This window comes from Leptonotus elevatus, chromosome 10, assembly GCF_054856555.1.
Source record: "Leptonotus elevatus isolate MCC_2025b chromosome 10, RoL_Lele_1.0, whole genome shotgun sequence".
NCBI classification, from domain to species: Eukaryota; Metazoa; Chordata; class Actinopteri; order Syngnathiformes; family Syngnathidae; genus Leptonotus; species Leptonotus elevatus.
This window is the reverse complement of record NC_141248.1, coordinates 16,455,569-16,476,566: the sequence shown is the minus strand read 5'-3', so window position 1 is coordinate 16,476,566 and position 20,998 is coordinate 16,455,569. Positions and strand designations below refer to the sequence as shown.

The 20,998-nt window shown below is 39.8% G+C and overlaps 4 protein-coding genes across 4 annotated transcripts in view; 1 reads left to right on the top strand and 3 right to left on the bottom strand.

Annotated features, from left to right (window-relative positions):
- Positions 1-38: 38 nt before the first annotated feature.
- rbm5 (RNA binding motif protein 5) lies at positions 39-6,985 on the bottom strand. The gene is made up of 25 exons (XM_086087302.1): positions 6,850-6,985; positions 6,589-6,632; positions 5,969-6,215; positions 5,559-5,717; positions 5,409-5,478; positions 4,954-5,027; positions 4,237-4,320; positions 3,916-3,976; positions 3,555-3,620; positions 3,308-3,468; positions 3,112-3,209; positions 2,950-3,037; positions 2,812-2,880; positions 2,554-2,608; positions 2,379-2,479; positions 2,183-2,318; positions 2,005-2,096; positions 1,737-1,910; positions 1,520-1,660; positions 1,355-1,441; positions 1,093-1,269; positions 955-1,029; positions 783-883; positions 582-711; positions 39-482 (listed from the first exon to the last, which is right to left on the bottom strand). Exons 1-25 carry the CDS (start codon positions 6,940-6,942, stop codon positions 357-359), a joined length of 2,709 nt encoding a protein of 902 aa, XP_085943428.1. The 5' UTR covers positions 6,943-6,985; the 3' UTR covers positions 39-356.
- Positions 6,986-8,278: 1,293 nt separating this feature from the next.
- On the bottom strand, positions 8,279-10,144 carry brk1 (BRICK1 subunit of SCAR/WAVE actin nucleating complex). The gene is made up of 3 exons (XM_086087258.1): positions 9,977-10,144; positions 9,461-9,543; positions 8,279-8,780 (listed from the first exon to the last, which is right to left on the bottom strand). Exons 1-3 carry the CDS (start codon positions 10,092-10,094, stop codon positions 8,754-8,756), a joined length of 228 nt encoding a protein of 75 aa, XP_085943384.1. The 5' UTR covers positions 10,095-10,144; the 3' UTR covers positions 8,279-8,753.
- A 461-nt stretch (positions 10,145-10,605) lies between these two features.
- On the bottom strand, positions 10,606-12,809 carry LOC147167363 (glutathione peroxidase 2-like). The gene is made up of 2 exons (XM_086087056.1): positions 11,924-12,809; positions 10,606-11,207 (listed from the first exon to the last, which is right to left on the bottom strand). Exons 1-2 carry the CDS (start codon positions 12,140-12,142, stop codon positions 10,863-10,865), a joined length of 564 nt encoding a protein of 187 aa, XP_085943182.1. The 5' UTR covers positions 12,143-12,809; the 3' UTR covers positions 10,606-10,862.
- The window catches only part of tex264b (testis expressed 264, ER-phagy receptor b), a 30,461-nt gene continuing 21,943 nt past the window's right edge, over positions 12,481-20,998 (top strand). The window contains exons 1-2 of the mRNA XM_086087054.1: positions 12,481-12,890; positions 20,625-20,846. Coding sequence (XP_085943180.1) covers positions 12,636-12,890; positions 20,625-20,846 — 477 coding nt within the window. The 5' untranslated portion in view covers positions 12,481-12,635. The remainder of the gene's footprint in view (positions 12,891-20,624; positions 20,847-20,998) is intronic.

Here is a 20,998-nt window from a genome sequence, read left to right as displayed (position 1 = left end):
TAAGACATTTTGTTGTTTTAAAAAGGGACACGACAAGCTGTTTTTTTGTGTAGTTTATTTGCTGTAAACAGACATTTTTTTGTATAAACTGTACAATCTCTATTGTACTAAAGGAATATCCTATTAGTGCCACACACAAAAAAGGAAAACACGTAAAAGAGGGATTACTTTTGACTGTGCATATGTACAACATAAATTATATTTACTTATTTATATGCCTCCATGTGAACCTTCTGTTGGATGGTCCAGCCACTGCGGCGAGAGGCAAAATAATGAACAAACACACGAGAATGTGTTCTACCAATTCAATGATGCTGTCAATTTACAGTCGTCTCGTGTGTCTCAGTTCATGTGGTTCACTCCAACTCAGTAAAGCGAGCAAACATGGCTTTGCGGACTGCGTCTTTGTACGTGTCTGACGCCGAGAGGGTGTAGTTGCTGCCTTTCGTACCGAGACCGGCTCCTTTCGTTCTCAGTTGGGCCTTGAAGAAAAGAAAAAAATTTAAGTGTGGAATACATCTCCCCGTTTGTCAATAGAATGCCATGAGATGATTTTATACAGCAAAACTCCTACTAAATACCTGAATGGGTGCAGTGATGCCCTGCTGGTTGCGACCGAGGCCTTTACCCTCCTTCCAGCCCATCGCTTGCAACATTTTGCTGCCAATGTTGTCACTGTTTAGGCCATCTTTGGTGGGCTGCTCGTAGTTACTGCAAGAAAAGAAGAAACACATCAGAATCTACTGTAATCATGTTAAAAGTTTTTCATTAAATGTTCTTACACAACTGGTGTTGGCTGGCTGTATTTCTTCTTTTTGGGGGCAGGGGGTTCAGGGATGCCGTATTTTTCTCGTCTCTCGGCCGCTCTGTCTCTATACTTCAACTAGAAAACACAGAAAAGGTTAAATATGAATCCATTTGTATGCAAGCACCGTGAAAAAGCTTTCGTCAAACCTCTGATTCTCGTCTCTCCAACTCCTCCAGTTCAGCTTCACTCATTTGGGATCGTCGCAAAACTTCCAGGTTTTTCTAGCAAAGAACATCCGACGTGAGCAAAAGTGCCACCGAGTACGCACAAATAATATTTGTTACCTTGTGGAGGTCGGACAGCTGCTGATGTCGTACTAAACCTTCTTTATTGGGAAACTGCCTCCGACATAGCAAGCAGGCGAGCTTCTTCCAGTCGGTCAACTTGTCCTGGCCGCCCTCGCCACCGTCGGCTGCCTCCTCGGGGTCGCTGTCTCCGCTGTAGGCCGCCACAAGGCCACACTAACAGCGCAAAAGGAGATTTTCACACTCCAAATCGAAAGACAAATTGATGGCCTCTAAAGTGAGAACTGCGACAAACGCTTACCTTGGATGTATTGGCGGAGCTGGTGGCTTCTTGTTCTTCGGGAATGTTTATCATCTCTGGAATCATTCTGTCTAGGACACCGGCTTGCTGAAAGTGGAGTACATCCACTTAGCGGAAGAAAAGCAAATAGTGACGTAAAAGAAGTTGATGAGTGTACCGGCGTACCTTTTTCTCAAAAAGTGTGAATCCAGCATCAGCAGCGGCAGCCTCTTTCCTTTCCTCCTGACTGATTGGATGGAAGCTGCTCTTGAAGTTCTCCTTCTGCTTATTAAGACTTTTAGCCCAGCGTTCCATATCTTTAGCAATCTGGAAGGAAATGATCATGTCAAGGGAAAGAAAATAGCCTTTTAGTCATTGCGCTGCTGTAGGACAAACGTGCAACCTGCTGGGCGGTTTTGCTCTTGGGCTTTTCCTTCTTCTCCTTCCCGTCGCGGGGTTCTTTAGCGTTTGCTGCAGTGGGAGCAGATGCAGCGTTTGCATCAGCTGAGACGGGGACATACGACTGCTTCTCACCATCCCAATAAAGAAACTGCTGAGTCTGAGAGTTGTAGTAATACTGAAAAAGGAAAAACAACCAAAAGTGTGTGAAACCAGATGACAGAACACTGATTATAAAAAAAGGTGCTGCTTTGAAATTGTGTGCTGCTTACATGCGTGTTTGGGTCGTAGTACAGGCCAGTTTGAGGATCAAAATAATATCCTGATAATTCATCATACTGGTACGTGGATGTATCCGGAACAACTGTGTCAAATAAAAGACATTAACAAACCAAAACACAACAGGATAGCAGTCAGGTGAATATGGTAATAATGACGAACTGTTTATACCGGTAGCAGTGTCTGTCGTTTGTCCTGAGGTTGTAGCAGCAGTGGCAGGCGTTACCGTGGAAGCAGTCACTGCATCGGCAGCTGGGAATTGTCCTGCCTGAGATTTGGCCTCCAACTGCTGAGCCAGTTGCAATGCCTGCAAACGATGCATTTGTTATTCTGTTTCTGTCATGTTCATTAGCGATGCAAAATTTACCTGAAGAGCAGGCTGGCCAATTATATGGGGTTGGTAGACTTGCATGGTGGGGGAGAGAACTACCCCGGCAGCAGTCGGAACAATCTTCATATTAGGGGCAGCTGTAATTACAAAGATATAAGTGTTAGGTCGTTAGAAACACAACGGTGAGGATGCAACATTTAGCATTTGCTACCTCCAAGAATGCCATTCTCCTGTGAAGTGCTGGCTCCTGCAACTTGATAGTACGCCTGGAAATATTGCAGAAACCGCAGCAAAATTATTATACTAATATCAAGTCTGTATCTTTCAGTAAAATGGCTCTCGGGGCCATATGCTGCTCTTCCACTAGATGGGACTATGGAGCAACATTTGATTGAATACACATTAATTAGCCAATAGAAAACCCCCCAATTTCAAGTGTTACAATGGCGACCTCTTGTGTTCTCCTAACCTGTGACATTGGCGTGTAGCCTTCATGCAAGAGGCTGTACTCGGACACTCCTTCTGCGGTTGGCTGGGGCTGAAAGAGCAACACAATCAGAAGCTTGCAGAAACTGGTAAGAACGTTTAAAAAAGAAAATATTCCTACCTGACTTGAGGACCACTGGGCTGCAGCGATAGCCGTGCTCGCAACAGAAAAGGCACTGACGCGATTCCCATCGGGGAGTAAAAGATCCCTAGAGTTAGAAAATGAACAATTACTATCCACTCAATACGAGTCACAAAACAAGCAAGTTGGACAGCTACACACTTTCGAGCACTCTTGGCATAATCCACCCCAATTGTTTTCCCATCCAGTTTAAGAGAAGGCTGCAGTCCTTGTAAGATTGTTAGAAGTTGAGAGGCCTCCTGTGTTCACAAATACATCAGAAATGTATTGATTAATATCCCATCAATGAATAGTAAACTGCTATCAAAAAAAAAAAAAAAGAGAAGAATGCTTTTACCAGAGGAGAAGACAGCTGAACAAATGCAAAGCCCCTGTTCTGGCCCGTCTGTTTGTCCTTGATTAGGCGAATGTTGTTGGGAGAAAGATTAGCATATGGCGCCAGGACGGTCATGATGCCTTCCACGGTGCTCAGGGGAGCAATATTTCTCAGGATGATTGCTGTGAATGAGAAAGAACAAATTACCACATGCGGCGCGGTCTTCTGTTCCAGATGAAGCGGCATTGATCAAATTAAAGGTCCTTACTGTCACCACAGAAGTCTCCACCGGGCTGAGTTTCATGGATGTCAGCATTGCTGCTCGTCTCGCAATCTGTTGAGAGAAAGACCGGCTTGGTGAATAAATGTAACTTTTAGATGATTTCTACTAAAACCCTTTCAAAAGGTAAGACCACGTTTTCTAATTCAGCCAATTGAGTGGAATTGAGTTTGAAGTGCATGCTCTCCCTTTCCCATCTGTGTTCATAAGGCTTCTCGACGCCCCCTTTCCCCCCCACACAGAAAAATACCCGACAACAAAACCCCCCACTGAGCTGCATCCCAACAATGATGCCACAGTCTGCTGGCATGTTGGGATTCGGTGGCCTCCTGTTGATTTAACTACTTACCAACTTTGACTGCTGAACACCTGAAGCACCTCAGCCGCCTCCGGAAATTGTACAGGCCACACTGCAAGTAACCGTTCACATCATTTTGATTATACACCTGCAAATGCCCTCCTCCACAGTGCTGCCTGAGACAACTTCAAGTCTATATTGGTGCAGCACACGCTACTTACCTGGGATACCACCTAACCTCCAGTTCTTATGTTAATAGGTAACTGAATTCAGACTAACATGACTGCAGCTATTTAAAACTTGATGACCAATTGACATGCATGTAGAGTGTGGTAGTTTGCTTAGCGGAATGAAGACATAGCATCAACTTACAGTATTGCAGAGCCAGTCGCTATAGTTGTGTCTGGGATGACTGTAGTGCATGTCCACATTTTTCCCTTGGATGACCAGACGCTTCTGAAAGAGGAATACAAATGTTACCAGAGTGTTTGTGGCGTGTGTTGATCTCAACTCAACAGAGCAACCATTTTGGAAGGGGAGAGGAGGGGGTGAGGGACCCCCCAGCATGTATCCTTTGTTAAAGACAGACGTGATGTATGTGATGTGTAGAAGGATCTTTAAGTGTTTGGGACCCAAGTGCTCAGGCTGAGCCGGAGAGTAAAGTGTATTATGTGACCCTAAAAGACAAGTCTGACTGCTTTCTGAAAAACCACAGATGAGCTCCCCACAAAAATATTGGCAAAACGACTATTATAAAAAATAAAAAATAAATATATATATTTTTTTAAACCCCATCGATTATATATATATGTCTATTTTTTGCATGGGGCTATCCAATAATTCCAGCGTAATAAATGTATTAACAGTATTAGGTACACGTACTATACATTAAAAAAGATGGCCTCACGAGTCCAAAGAAATTTACAGGATATTACTGGTATCACAATACAAAACAAGGTATTTATCCAGGGAAAGAAAAATTACATAATATACTTTTTTTTTTTTTTAATCAAAACATTAAGGTTGCCTTTGGGGTAATTTTCCCTATATCTCCAAGATTAAAACTAGACTTGGCGATTGTGAAGCAACCTGATTGGTCTCCATCCATCGGGTAGCATCTTGCAAGTGATAAAAGTCCACGAAGGCGAAACCACGGCTTATACCTAGAGACAGCATTCAAATATAGACGGGAGGCGTGTTAGTTAAGAGTCCATGGGCATATTATTAAAACTGTTCCACAAACTGCTTCACGACCCAGGCCTTGATTGGTAAACAACAGGCCAATCCTTAAAGAGTTTTACCACAGCAAAACAAAAAGGAAAAAGGAAAACACTGCCCGATACCACTGATCAACAAACGTGTCCCTATTGCTCTTCTTACTTACCTGTAAAGGATTCCTAATCATCTTTAATGATGACAATTATTTTTTAAAGAGCTAATCTGACCATGTCGCTATTGGGTAAATGGGTCTGACTGAAAGCAGATTTGCCCTATGGTCAAAGACTCGGGGAAAGTCAAGGTCCACCATGTACAACCAGTCTCACCTGTTTTCTTTTTCATCAGTCTGACATCGGCAGGCTGGGGACCCTCCAGTTGATCAATGGAGAAACATATCTGAATGACGCACAAGATCGTTACGACATGAAAGGCCTTCTTGCACGCTATTGCCTGCATGCAAGTACAAAAATACACACATCTTCCTCAGTGACGTGAGAACAAAGACCCCATAGCATGATGGTCTTGCTCCTCTTCTCATCCCCAGGTTCTCTTCTGTAATCCTGATCTGGGTAGTCGCCATCGGAGTGATATCCATCTTCTGATCTGTCACTGTTGCGTCTTTTCCGCTCTCTTGGCTAGAATACAAACAGACCGCACATCAGTTACTCTTGCATTATTATTAAGCAATTGGAATTTGACATACAGCGAGCTCCTGTTTTTCGTGGATAATAGACGCTTGTATAGTTTTACAACTCCCACATCCCTAAATGCATTTAAACTTAAAACACATTAAAAAATATTCCTGCAACACCTCTTCTCACTAATGCTGTCAAGAAATTAGGTGCACATAAAGTGGTTCAAGAAAAAACGATTACAGTGTAATCACCTCTGGACTGTCTCTGGATCCTCGACGATCTCTGTCTCGGTCTCGCTCTCGCTCTCCGTCTCGGTCTCGCTCTCCGTCTCGCTCTCGGTCTCGCTCTCCGTCTCGGTCTCCTTCATTGCGATCGCCACGTCTCTCATCCGACCAGCGGCGATCACGCTCTTGATCCCTCTCTCGTCTGTCTCGCCAATCAGAAGAGTCACGGGGAGCGTCGGAGCCATACCTGCCACTCCGTTCAGTCCGACTAATCCTAATACGGGGTATTGCAAAGACAATTTAAGTATGTCAAAAGGACAAACCATATCTTATCATGATTCAAATGATTCACTTCCACTTAAGATGTTCAAGTAAGGCAATTTATTTATTTAATAAATGTATCTGCTCACCTTGCTATACCAGTGGCATACAGTGTCAGGTGCAACAATTACTAGGTAAACTAGAACATTGTGATTTCCAAGGAATTTTGCACAAGTTATCATTTGAAAATGAAAGTGGTTATCAGTTTCCTCCATTGTTAAATCATTGTTGACCTTTATTGAAGATATAATTTATACCATAACAGTTTCAATCAGGTTTGTTGATCCCAGACAGTTAATACCTGCTATCGTGGCGCTGGAACTCACCTCTTATCTGCTCCCATTTGTCCCGACTTTTTCCACACGACCCTCTACAAACCAAGCATAAATAAAAGCTTGTTTAAATTTTGTTTAAAAAAAAAACGACATATACATACACAAAGGCAAAATGCGGCAACGGAAAGAAACGCTATGGCCGCACAACACAGCTCAACGTACTCATTTCCACCTCCGTCATTTCAAATACGACTTTCAACGATGTGACCCGAAATAAATTGACGAGCACACATTTAAATTTCAGTAACTCACCCGGGTGGGTCTGTTATCTAAACTATTTGTGTAAGATCTTAAACTTGATATTTTCGAAATTGGCAAACAGCTATATTCAAGAACGTGTCTCATGAAAGAACGACGACACCTTCTTCTTCCCAAGATGCAACGGGGTTTTCACTGCATCACATCAAACCACTATTATCCCGATTTTGCCTCACAGGATGTTGCTGAATCATATTGTAAGGCTATTTATTTTCCATTTTCGCCATACATGATTATATAACGTGTAATTAAGATATAAGTAGGATTATATGCCTTTTCAGCGCGGTGAATTGTGACATAAATGGCCCAAATGAAACCCGACTATATCCTGAATACAAACAAGGGGGAATGAAAACATTATTATACTATTTTGTTTCTGCGATTCACAAAAATCCCTCGATAAGTCATGCAAAGGCTGACGATGCAAGTGCAAATTGCGTTGTCTTACTTTGTCGAATTTGTTATTTTCCTTTTGCATATGCCAAACACTGGAGAAGCGACGAATTAACGTAACCTAAATTGCGCGATCTATTGTGGACGTCAACACTTTCATGTTGTTGCCGTGTTTGCTTTGTCTATTTGCATCGCTTTGGGAACAGTTTTGTTTACTCACCAGAAGTGCTCTACGTTCACGACCCATTTCCCAACTATGGAAGCCACATTCACAGCAGTAAAACAAAACAAAACCCTGCATACATACTTTCCATTTTAATACATTGCAATGTGTTTATGCATACATACTGCCCAAGTGTTCTTATGCAAGGCACTCTGTGGCAAAACATCTGTGTGTTGTTCCAAGTAAAAGTAAACATTATCGGTCATTTCATGAGCCCGTCAATAAAATGGTGTGCCTGCAACCTGTTTCTGTATGGAGACGTGTTTTGATGATTACAGTTTAAATGCCACATCTCATTTCTACTTTTGATTTGAGTTAGAATAAGGATATGCCTGAGAATACAATGTTAGAATTAAGACAACAAATATAAAATGACTTTCATTTAATAATCTGTTGTACTACGTTCTACTTTTGAAGAATCAACACACGAGTGTAGCACAATGAAAGGATTCATGGGTACAAGGAAAAACAAGGTTGGGAACACCTGTCTTAAGAGTCAGAAGCCTCTCGACTAGAACAAATAAAAAGTAAAGTTTTCATCTGATACATGCAAAAATAGTCTTCACAAACACTATTGGAATGTCCTGACTAATAAACGCTTGTATTCTATAGAATTAAATATTAAAACATGTTTGGCTGTAGTCCACAGTGGTATGAAACGGCACAATATTTTATTGGAAAGCATGTACACTATTCAGATACAAGGAGGGCAATATACCAATACATGTATTGCAAAATTGAAATAACAGCAACTTACTGAGCCATTGAAAAACCTTGTTTGAAACAACACAATGACACACAAAAAAGTCAGTGTTTTTCTTATATTTTATTACAGTATGTAAATGTTGACACATGAACAAAGAGTGCACTGTACACAGTCATTAAAGACTACACAACAAGACAACTTGGCACAAGAGGATGGTCCCCACTCATCAATTCTGTGCTGTGTTATTAACATGATGTAAAAAGTGGTCCAAGGAGACCTTCTGTTACCACACCAGAACCAAAGTCTCCAAAATGTTAAAATCAAAGTTTTTGATGGTTATGTTTTTGTTTCTTAAAAATGCCATGCCCAAATAACACACACTCAGATGACCATTTCCAGTATACTGCACACAAAGTTGGTGGAATCATATAAAACAAGCAAAACGAGTGACACAATTTTAAAATCATCATCAAAAAGGAGGCTGGAATCCATCACGCAAACTTAAAAAAAAGAAAAAGTGGGCCACTGGGAGATGGGATGAGAGCATCGGTATGCTGCAATTTTCCATGACGAGGTTTAAGTCAAAGTCTCGCCTTTTGTCACCTGAAAAATATATAATTATGTAGAGGTAGAGATTTAGAAATTGCAAAGAAAATATTGCTACCATGAGACAAAAAAAAAGGGATGAACTTGGGCCAACACATTTGAACAAAATTGTTTTGTTTTTGGAAAACTAATTTTTAAGGCTTATACCTCGTTGTTTACTCTTCGGAGCTACACAAGGCTATCATATTTATTGGGATCTCACAAGCAAACAGCACATTAAACTCATATCCATTCCATCTGGTGCAAAGTCACACACTGCAATTCTCATTTGAGTAATCCACCGTTTTCTGGAATTCAAAAGTATCCATGTTATATGTATCCCTTTTTTTCTGGCAGTTGAAGGGCTTGTGTTCATACATTCTCCTACTATTGTGAACAGAGCAGGAAGCTAAATGGGCACTGGTTAGTTGCTGATGTAAGAAGTCTATAAAGTTAAAAGTGATGTTTAATGTATTGTTCATTTATCTATTTTCTTAGTCATTTGTATTTATTTAACATTGGGAAGCCAAACTAGGGACGTGGTTGTGCTGAGAGACAAGATCAGAGAATTCTGTGGCTGAAGTATTTAAGACAATTACTTCGATGGTATGAAAACATTTTTTAAGAAAATTCATCCGTATAATATGTTAGAATTTATGTCATTAATAGGTGAAATCAATAACATTCATCATACTTACTCTTGCTTCAATGTATTCGATTCTCCTCTCCAAGGCTGTCAACTTCTCATTGAGGGTAGCCAAGCGGGATCGACATGACATGTCTAAATTAGCGACACAATAAAAACGTATATTCTTCAGCGCATTCAAAATATACATTTACCACCGCCACAATTGACATGTGTGCACACAATGAGCAGACTTTTATGTAAATTCGTATTTATTCTATTTACCAAGCACAACTACAAGCATTTAGCCGTGGCGAGCCGTGCTAACAGGCTAGCTACTACAATACATTCGTTGAGATCAGTTTAGGCGTGATATGTCGTTTCGGGCGAATATTTGTTAACAACCAGGCTACATTGTAATACTGTCATATAGTTTGACATCAATGTGCCATGTTTAAAGAAGGACAACAAAATAAACCCATGAGCTAGATGCTATCTGGGAGTGGCTACGGTGGACATCACCAGCTAGCTAACCAAACGCCAGGAACATTCCAAGCTGAATCATACACCGTTGAAAGAGAATGCTTACCAAAAGAGTTAAGGAAGTCAGTAATTTTCTTGATACTGCTCGTGATTACTTCGATGTACTCCCGGTTGGCCCAGTCTTGGTGAATTTCTCTCTGCACTGGATCTTCCTGGCCGGCCATGTTGGACGAGTAGTTTCGCTTTGCGTCAAGCTAGCGTTCAGCTATTAAAACCGGAAATAAGCAGGAAGAGTCAGCAAAATAAACAACTGTCTATTTTAGGGAATTAAGATTAACGTTCTTGATCAAATGCAGTTTTAAATGCTAAAAACAACACAAAACAAAACCGGTTGCTTTAATATAAGTTTGTACAACACACTTTAATTCTACACGTTGAAAACCATTCTAGTGGCATTATTTAAGTTTCATACTGTTAACAGCTTTGTTTACATTAACTAAGCATATTACAAATACAGTACCCACATTTCCCCATAAACAGTAGACGACGTCTTCCTTAAACTAAATGGTTCATTGATACTGACAAAAGAGGTATGCCTATTTATTATAAGTAATAATAGATAGGTTTACTGTATAACTTTTTTTTTTGAATAGGTCATATTAAACCTCATTACATTGTGCTGGTGTATGTACTGTAACCAGTGATGTACTTCATAAACTACGCATGGCAAACCAGGCAATTTAAAATGTTTATTGTTGGCTTTAAATAATTTTGTGATATCAGCCTACATCGTGTCTGAATCAGTCTTTTACATATCCATCAAAAACTCCCCATACAAAAACGGTTTCAAGGTGTCTCATCATTAAGTAAAATGTGACTGAAGAGTCATGATGTATTACGCATATCATATTTTTTTATGGGCTTGTTCAATTACACTGTGGCATTGGAGCACATAATAAAAGGCACAAATACATAAATCGTGACTACATACTTTACTGCTTAAGCAGCTGTTTGATATCTGTTTCTATGTCAATGGTGTGAAAATTCCTGCTGTAGCGCTTATAGGGCTGCCCGTCTGGACCAACCAGGAACTTCTCAAAGTTCCAGGACACATCATTGCGACCGACAGGACTCCAAATGATGAACTTTGGATCCGTCATGAGAGCCATGGCATCGTCAGCGGGAAATGGGAGCTTTTCCTTCAAAAATACAAACAAGGGGTGGGCATTCTTTCCATTCACTTCCACCTTCTCGAGAAGCTGGAACTTCGGTTCAAAGCCATTCCCTGGACGGACGGACTTAAGTGACTTCAAGATCTCTTCGTTTTTGCAGTTTTCCTTCGATCAAAACAAATCAGAAATAGTCAATTCAGAATGCATATTATGTCAAAAATGTGTAAGGGTTTTACCATCCATCTTTTACTTGAATTAAAATTATTATTAATATTAATAGTCTCCCTAACAGCTGTACCGTTTGAAGTTCCCCACTACTATCGTACACATACTTTACATCATTAGTAGCAGTTCAGAATCGATATTTATTTAATTACATGACCAAAAAATACTATGTATAAAGAAAATACAATCCATGCACCAGAGAGGTATATTGTTGAATGTATTATTAATATGTACAGATCACTAGGCAGACGTAGTTTGCTATTCAAACTTGGCTTAATAAATTTTACTCTTACAAACAAAGGCCTGGGAACATTAGATTGACAAAGAGAGAATCATATCAGATTGGGTGGAAAATCTAACAAGCACAATGAAATGGAGAGAATGCAATTTCATGGAACAAATATTAGAATTTAGATTGTAAATATAGGCCAGTGCTTGATGAGTCATCACCATGCCACCCAAAATTGAGATTCCGATTCTCCATTAAACTTCATATCATGGTAAACACGTTAGAAATGCTAGTGGATAATGACAGGGTGGACCTTCACCGGACCCTGTACTGTTGAACAGACACCCGGCCTCACTTGTACTTATGTACAATGTTCTTAAGAAAGTTCACGACACATCACAGAGTTCATTTTAAATGTTTTTTCTACCTGATGTCCAAATTGATTGCAGGGTACACCCAGAACGACGAGGCCTTGAGCAGAGTAGCGGCAGTGAAGGTCGTTCATCTGGGTGTAATCCCTGGTTGTTGTTCCTCAAAGAGACGCCACATTTTCAACGAGGACCACCTTCCCTTTCAGTGAAGAGAAACTCAAGAATTCTCCAGTCAGTAATTTAGCTGTCAGGTCGTAAAATCGCCTAGAAGCCATTCTTATTCCGGAAGTGCAGATCGTTAATTCAGAAAGTTTAATTTCTAAGTGAAGCGGGTCCCGCTCGTGTATTATCAACAATTTAGTCCAGCCCTCTCTTACTGTTTATATGGGCGTCGCAGAACAAGGAAACAGAAGTCACAGTGTACGTTGTTTGTACTTTTCGCTATTTTGCACCATTATTGTTATTTCGAACGTTAATTGTGTTACAAATTGGAAAAGAAGAAATCCATTTGAACAAGTGCGTTTTCTTTTGGTGGCCTTGTCAACAACCAACATGTTTATAACTGTTATCCACCCCTCTTACTGGCTCTAATGGTACATTCCAGGAAGTTTAATTCATCGTGCGACCAGGTGGTTTGGTCGCATGAATCCAGTTCACAAAGGATGAGTGAAAAATCCAAATTTTACCCAATTGTGGCTTTTCCCAACATTGTATCACAGTTGCGATTATACAACGATTTTTAAAGGATCATTCCCGCCTGTCATTATTATGTCAGAGTGGACGAATCTGTGTGTGGCCGTTAGCTTGTTCGTCACTATTTTGTTACTTGCAGGATACTTATTGTACTCCGGACTCTTGTCAGATATTGTCATATCAACCGGCTCCCCTCCTATAAAAAAGGTGACGTTCGTATACAAGTTTAAGGAAGGATCGTATAAAAAATGCGCAGAACTGTTTAAAGAGGCCAACAGTATCGGACCTGCGCTTTCTTGCATCGGAATATTCTATGATGATCCCAAAAAGGTAAGCAAAACACGCACCAGAAGTTATGAGGATGAGGCATATTTAATTATACTGTTATTTTAGTTTGTAGCACTTCCTCTCAAAGTGTTGGATTTCAGTGATTAAAAGTCAGGCAATACTTAGATTTAGTCGGCAGATGGCGACAACACATTTTTTTACACAATATACTGCAGCAGAAGGCTATAGAATGGGAATACTTGCCATTACACAATTTTCAAACAAATAAGCACAATACTTTGGCTATCATGCATGTCAAATTTAGGATGAAAATAGTCAATTTAGTAATAATGAACTGAATTTACAGTTTGGCAAATGAGACACATAGCATTGTGCTTTTCTTTGAGTGTTACTTTTGCACATCTGGACAGGGTGTGTGCAGATTCAGATTCTAACCAAATACTGTACATGCTGCAGTTTAGGCTGCTTAAACGTGTTGATAAACCCCAGCATAATTTAAGATCGCTGGAAAGACGATCATCAGTATTGACCCTCGGTCACAATTTTCTGTAACGGTGTTTGGCTTGATTTTATTTTGTGTGGTCTAAGGAAGTGTTACTAAATTTGCCTTTTCCAAATTGTATTTTTTGGCAACACAGTGTGCTAGTGGTTAGTACATCTGCATCACAGCTCTGAGGTTCAGGGTTCAAATTTTGGCGCCCACCTTCTTGTGTGGAATTTTCATGTTCTCCTGTGTGTCCTGCCATGTTCCAAAAATATTGTGTGTCTAATTGGGAATGGCTATTTCTTTAAATGTACCTTGTAACTAGGTGGCGACCAGTCCAGGGTGTACCCCGCTTCTCACTCAAAGTCAGCTGGGCTAGACTCTAGCTTAACTGGAGTCTGCGATCCTTTGACTTGAGTGAAACCTTTATTATAAAATAGAAAACATGAGACATTTTTAAACAATGTCAGGTTACTTGTCACTTCCTGTTACTTCCTTCCCCCAGATCAGGTCATCTGAAGCATCCAAATCATCTGTGCTTAATTACTGTGCATGTGTTGCAAACTAGTAGGCTTTCATCCTCCCAGAACACTCCATATAAAATGTAGTGAGGTGGAATTGTTTGAGATGTTTTCCTACCTTCTGTTCATGAGAGCTTATCCAAACATATCTGAGGCTGTGCACAGCAGGCAATAATATCTGTTGAAACCACTCCTGATACCTAATCCTGCACATGCTCTGCAGTCTTCCAACTCATGCGGTGCGTTTTCCCACCTGTGAGTCCAACAGACATACTTTATTTTCCAATAGGCTTAATCCAAACAGAACGAGAAATGTAGAAACGTCTTACCTTGGAATGGTTAATGGCAATTGTTTAATGACATACAGACAGATTTGGAATATTACAGTGTTAAGAAGATGGAAATTCTATCATAATGTAAGGATGGATATTTTACAAGACAGTCTAGCAGTTCATCATGCTGTGTACAATAATAATAATAATATTCATAATAAAAAAAAAAGATAAAAAAAAAAGGCAAATATGGTAAAACATTCTCTCACTAGCCCAAAAGGAAGCCCATTCTTATACTTGGAGTTTACGGGGCCTTCAGCTATATGTAGAGCTGTTAAAAAGATTACATTTTTAAAATCAGATTAGTCACATTTTAGAATTCAGATTAATCACGATTAATCGCTTAATTAAAAAGGCTTTGTTTGATCAACCTTTTTCCCGCAAAATTTGACGAGTACCTGTTATCTGTTAATTCTTTTGACATTTAATGTTATGAGGACGTCTTCCACATTTTTTTGATCCACTGCACGCTCTCATCCTCCTCTTTTTCTAATCAGTTAATTACTTGCATAATTTAAAATGGGACAAAAATGACCCCAATATTTTGACATGAACAAATATTCTGAATGTTATACGCAAACATTTATGAAATGCTTTACTTGAATGCATGTACTTATGTTTATTGCTCAAATACAACCTGTGCTGCCTTTAACGTAACCATCCGCTGTCAAGCTAAAGGATCATCTGCGGTCAAAATTAATAGTGTGATTAGTCTGCATTAATACATGATTAATACGATCATTTTTTGTGATTAATTAATTAGTTAAAGCTTTAACTTTGACAACCCTAGCTATAAGTGACCCAATATATGTATATGTGTGTATATATATATATATATATATATATATATATATATATATATATATATATATATATATATATATATAGTTCAAGTACATCAGTTTTTTTGTATTAGTTAATCTGAAGACTATTGTCAACCCAAATTTAGAACAAAAGGAATGACACATTTTGTCTGTAAAACACACGCATAACCTTTGTTAGCTTACAAAAGGAAACACCGTAGTCACATGGGCTAACAATTACCATCTTATATAGCGACGTTGTTAGCCTTAAGCAACACATATCTGAACATAAACGCTAATGCATGTAGAAAGATAATATAACAATACTCACACTCGCAGACATTTATTCTTTATACTCTGCAATCTGACTGCCTTCCTGAAAAGCCACGATTGGAGCTGAGTCTTCAGAACTATCTTATACTGCCGCCAGGTGGCCAATGTATGCACACCAGAATGAGTGTGAAAAAATTGTTGAATTGTTTTTAATTATATTTAATTATGTCATGACTGTATGTTTTTATAAGGTAAAATGTAGAGTGCAATTCTTCTCATTCCATTCATTTGAATGGAGAGAGATGAGGATAAGCGGTTCAAGATGATGGATGGATTTGAGATATAAAGTGCTTTGAGTTATGAGCATATCTTATTCCATTCCTGCAATTGTGATTGCCCATTACGTAATTGTTGTCAACTACCTGTATATGATCTGAGCTGTCTTTTAATAGTTGCCTCACCTCACATGGCTCAGACGTGGAATCTTCCTCGCTCCGTCTTAAATCTTCTTTTCAAAAGCCGACAATTAAGATAGCACTGTGTGCTAGCACTGCACGGTCTCAGCCAACTCTTGATTTAAGTTCAAATAATTGGTGTAATGATCTCAGCTCATTAGAGTCCAATCCGCTGGATGCTTTCAGTCCTAGACAGGAACCCCAGAGAGTGCTCTCAAATAGGACGACTCCTATTTGGTGTCTTACTGGGGAGACACTTGCTATTGATGCTTGCGGTGAGAAGATTTTTTCAAAAGGTGCAGCTGACAGAGGAGAAGTGTCTGCATGATTACTTTGGTCCCCTGACTTGTTTTTCCCGTACCCCGTTCTCACGTTTACCTCCGTTAATTATTTCCTCTGGGGAAACTAAAGACCTCAACAAGGACTTCAGTTTGTCCTGTGATGGTTGCCATGGATACAAGGCTGGAGTGGCTCTTTTTGTTCCCTAAAAAAAAGCGATCACATATTCTGGGCCCCGCTCATGAATTCCTCCTCCCTGACAACTCTTCAATTCCAAGCGGTGTTTCCCTGACCTAATGTGGCCTCTTCTCTGCCCTGTGGCATCCTTCATCCTCTACAAAGATGTTTACATCCTATCCACGTTCTCATAAGCAGCCGAGGCCAGTGTTTTGACATAGATTGTCTTCATTAAAATCACCGTTGGTGAGATGACACGTTTGAAAGTTTCAACAAGCCTCGTTGAGGTCATAACATGATGGAAGCCGAGAAGGACGAGTTGGTCGGGAGATGAGAATTAGTGCAGCTGGTATGCTTTGTGGAAGCTGATGAAATAGTCGACAATCTCGCTAACGCTGTCTCTGACAGAAAGTCCATGTGCAACTACTTTATATGCCAGTGAATAGTTTGCCTTTCTATTGCCTCACTCGGCATACTGTAAATCATAATTTTTTTTTTTAATTCTATCCCACTGGGATGCATTGGATGAATAGTCATTTGTCCTCTGTCGAATTGTTTTGCGTGCAGAACAGGTCATTGTTTTATTTGGGATGTCCATGACATTTATCCATTGCTGTCCTTTACCCTAATCAGAGTTATAGGGAAGATTACTCACTCTCAATGTGATTGAACGGTGATTCCCACCCTATTTCTCACACTGCACTTAGCACTCCGTAGTGCGCCGTTGACAAACCCATTTATTGTGTATGTGCTGTGAGGGTGCAAGGATGGAGTAGCGTGTTACATCATGATAGGACTTGCGAAATGTTCATTTGGTGTGATGTGCCCTCGAATTGAAAAATCTTCACTTCAAGATTGACGTCGTAGTGATGTCACAACGTCACGGCGGAGTGATTTCAGAGTGCTAACAGCAAATAAACCAGTGCGAAAAGCCTCCGTGTTACTTCCTGGTTGGTTGCTACACAAGTACTTCAAAGTATGGGCCCGTGCATGCTGCCATGCGGCGAACACCAGGAAAAACAATTGCAGTGCGAAAAGGTCTAAATAAGGCATTTTTATACTCACCTTTAGAAATACACTTATTTAAGCATTTTTTTTGGAATGTCATGGAAAAACAAAAGTAAGGGGAAAAAAATCGAAAACATTCGTTTGAACTCTCCCATAGAGAGATCAAAGGCATACACGATGAGACGTCTCCCTCTGTGTGGCAGTGACCTGCAGTTGATCTTTTTTTTTTTGCCTAGTGTTGTCAGTTTCTTGTGGACAAAAGTCAAACAAATAGGCTTGAATTGATTATATTCACACTATGGACATTTAGGGATCTTATTACATTTGGTAAATGCTGTCTCGCACCTCTCTCTTGGGAACCTTGCTGATAGAATAAAATCATTTTGTCTCTGAATACATTTGTATAAATTCATTACAAAGGCAAGGTAGTTTAAAGTTTCCATCAACATAGCATGATGTTTGTTGAGCAAATTTGGAGTCGATTAGAAAGCTGGGTCTGCCTGGGGGCAACATCCCTCTGACAAATCAACACAACAGTTACCTGCCAAACATACTATATAGAAGGGGCAGAGGGACAATTGTTTCAGTGTAATATATAAAAAAAAAAAAAAAGGCAGTTTAGGATTAACTCATTCACTGCCATTGATGGCTATAAACGTCAAAAATGTATTTCAAATATTTCTATTAGTTTAAAATGTTTTCCACTTTTGTTCACAATGGTATGAAACCTAGATTTTTATTTATTGTACATTTAGAACAGATATGAAATTTGTGATTAATCTCGAGTTAACGAGTGAAGTCATACGATTAATTACAATTAAAATTTTTAATCGCCTCTTGCCTTTAATTTTTAATAATATTTTTATTTTATTTTATGAATTTATGGCAGTAAATGAGTTAATGTAATACATTTTCTGCAGCTGGTGTTGATTTACCTTTAGAAAATTCAGCAGAGGTTGAGATGTCCAAAAACAAAACAAAAAAACGGTAAAACTAAGATGTCTACATTGAGGAAGTACATTTGCCTTGCAGCCAGACAAAATGATTACTAAAATATTATTATTTGAAATCATCTAAATGATATATTTTCCACAAAGTGCCTTTAATAGGATTGCATTTGTAACCTGGCTAATTCCACACATGGCCGTGCAGTCCATACAGAGAGGCAAAACAAGAGGCTATTGCTTTTTCTGGATTCTGGACAGTCTTGCGGTTATCGATAAACCCAGTGGGCTGAGAGTTCCCACTGTGAACTACTAAAAGATCCATCCATGTTGTCAAGAATGTGCGCGCAACCGTGCACTATTGGACCATTCGTGAGCAGAATCTGTAACACATTGATACAAACAATCTCAATATTTCACAATGTGTTTGATGCATTCTTTTTTTAGTTTCGGAAGTGTCTTTTGCATCCTCTGACATGCTATCACTACTATTGATTTCGAACAATCATTTAGATTCTATGTTGAGCTTGCATCTGGGATCATCTCTCATTCAGTTGAGATTTATTGAACGCCTTAAATGCTTACAGCTACTCGTCCACACTTTTTCAGTTCCACTAAAAAGACACAAGTGATATATTATTCAAGTGCATTTTAAGAGGTTGATATAGCTCACAATCTTGTGGAACCTCCAAAGTTGTGCACAACTTGCTGAATGACCCTGGCTGACTTCCTATTCTTAAATGCTTTCCATTACGTATACTGTCGACTGAATTGACTTGTTCTAGGCTTACCTGTTACCTTTCTGTGAAATAATACAAAGAATACAAAGAAAAAGGAAAACAGTCTTTCTTTAGATGCCCACTGTGTCTTTGTTGACTGAAAATAGAAAGGTTTTGTCTGACTTTTGAGATATAGGGCTACAGTAGTTTTCCCAGAAAATGTTGGCTGAATTTCTAATTGTACTACTTGAGCTTCCACTACGTACTAGAATTTCTGTGAAGTGCCAGTCCACGAGGGAACAAATTAGGGCCAAAATGATAATAATATAACTCAAAACAATTTGATTAAAAAGAAAAAGTCAAAGCAAATTGTTCGGCTCAAAGCTTTACAGTTGATCATTTGTCTTCATAGACTGCAGTTGCATACGATTTTGCATAGAAATAAGTTGGTGTGATGGTGGCTGGAATAGTGTGTGAAAGAGAATATTTCCCAAATTATTTGATCATTTCACACTTAAAAAAAGCATATAAAGTGCAATTAGTCTACTGCAAAGCAAAACTAACCAATATACCCTCAACAGTACAACGATCGACGATTGTGTTTTATCTACGATCGCTAACACAAGCTGTAGCTAATGGAATGTAGCTTACTACCCCTAGTTAAAACACATTGCAAAGCCCCCACGAGTGGTCAAGGCCGCTGGAGCACTTTCAATCACTTTATTGAACAAACGTTAATAAAATAAACATGTAATAAGGTTATGTAGGCGCTGCTACAGCCACAGACGGTTAGCTCGCTGCTAATTTGAGCTCACAGCAGCCAACTCTACAGTCTTACTCGCTGAGTCGCCACACCATTTACCAGGCTACGGTCCACTTTTTCAAGCCACACACGCTTAAAGTCACAGACAATATATTGTGGAATATGAGGATACCCAATAAAACCAACAATAATATCGGTAACTCAGTTAATCATTGTGATATTCAGAAGAATGATTGAGTCCAATAATGTTTGATCGCTCTGCCGGAGAGCATGTTAAATTATCACTACTTATGTCTAGGAGCAATGTGTACAGAACTTTTGTTCTCAGCACTGTTGAGCAAGATGAAAATTCGCATTGTGGCAGTGCATGAAGAACATAAACGTGCCCAAATCACTGTTACAGTAAATTCTGGACTACAAGGTGCACCTGACTATAAGCCGGGCTAGCTAAATTTGGGGAATACTCGAGTTTGTTACACATATAAGCCGCACCCGACTGTAAGCCGCAGGTGTTTTAATGTTACTGCACCGGGTTCCCACTACTTTCTTTTTCATAATGAGGGCCCAAATTGTCTCGCTCTCGTTCTGTCTCTTGCGCATCCTTTATAGTGCGCCCCCTTGTGATCTGATGGATAAGCCGCACCTTTGTATTAGCCGCAGGGTCGAATGCAAGTGAAAAAAAGTAGCGGTTTGAAGTCCAGAAATGACTGTACGTATTTATTCTGTGCTTTTAGTGGCACTCAGCAAGCCTGGATACCCTAAGTGGGTTCATTTGTTTGGAGCATCGCCTTTCCCCCCCCACCTCTCCATCCTACTTAATTGGCACCAGGGTGCACTGAAGGCTCAGAACGTCAAATACTACAATTAGAGCTCTAATTAATGAGCATATTTTCTCCTAAAATTCGTCAGCTGGCTGACGATACCGAAAATATTTATATTGTCAGCAAAGCAATTTGCTGCCTGTGCACGTTCTGTTTTAATGATCCTCCTTATCCGCCTGTGTTTATTGAATTCAAAGGTGCCTGGACCCCAATGTCGCTGTGCTGCCGGCAGTATTGTGAGCGAGGGGGAGGACAAGGCCGACATGGAGCTTCTGAAGCGCTACGAGACATCTGGCTTTAAAGTGTTCTCCTTTCCTGAAGTCACACACGTGGTCACTACCTCATTCCCCCACAGGACCATTTGCTCCATCCTCCTGGGAGTAAAAAGAGTGTATCCACGGCTCGAATGCTTCATCAAGGTATTTTGCTTTTTGCACCCATCCGTAACACAATCTGCTTTCTATGGCCTCACAAAATATTCAGGCTTGCGTGAAGAAATGTGAACCCAAATATGACTATGAGGTTGGAAAAAGGCCCACAAAAAAACATTAGACATTCACTTAAGCCAAAA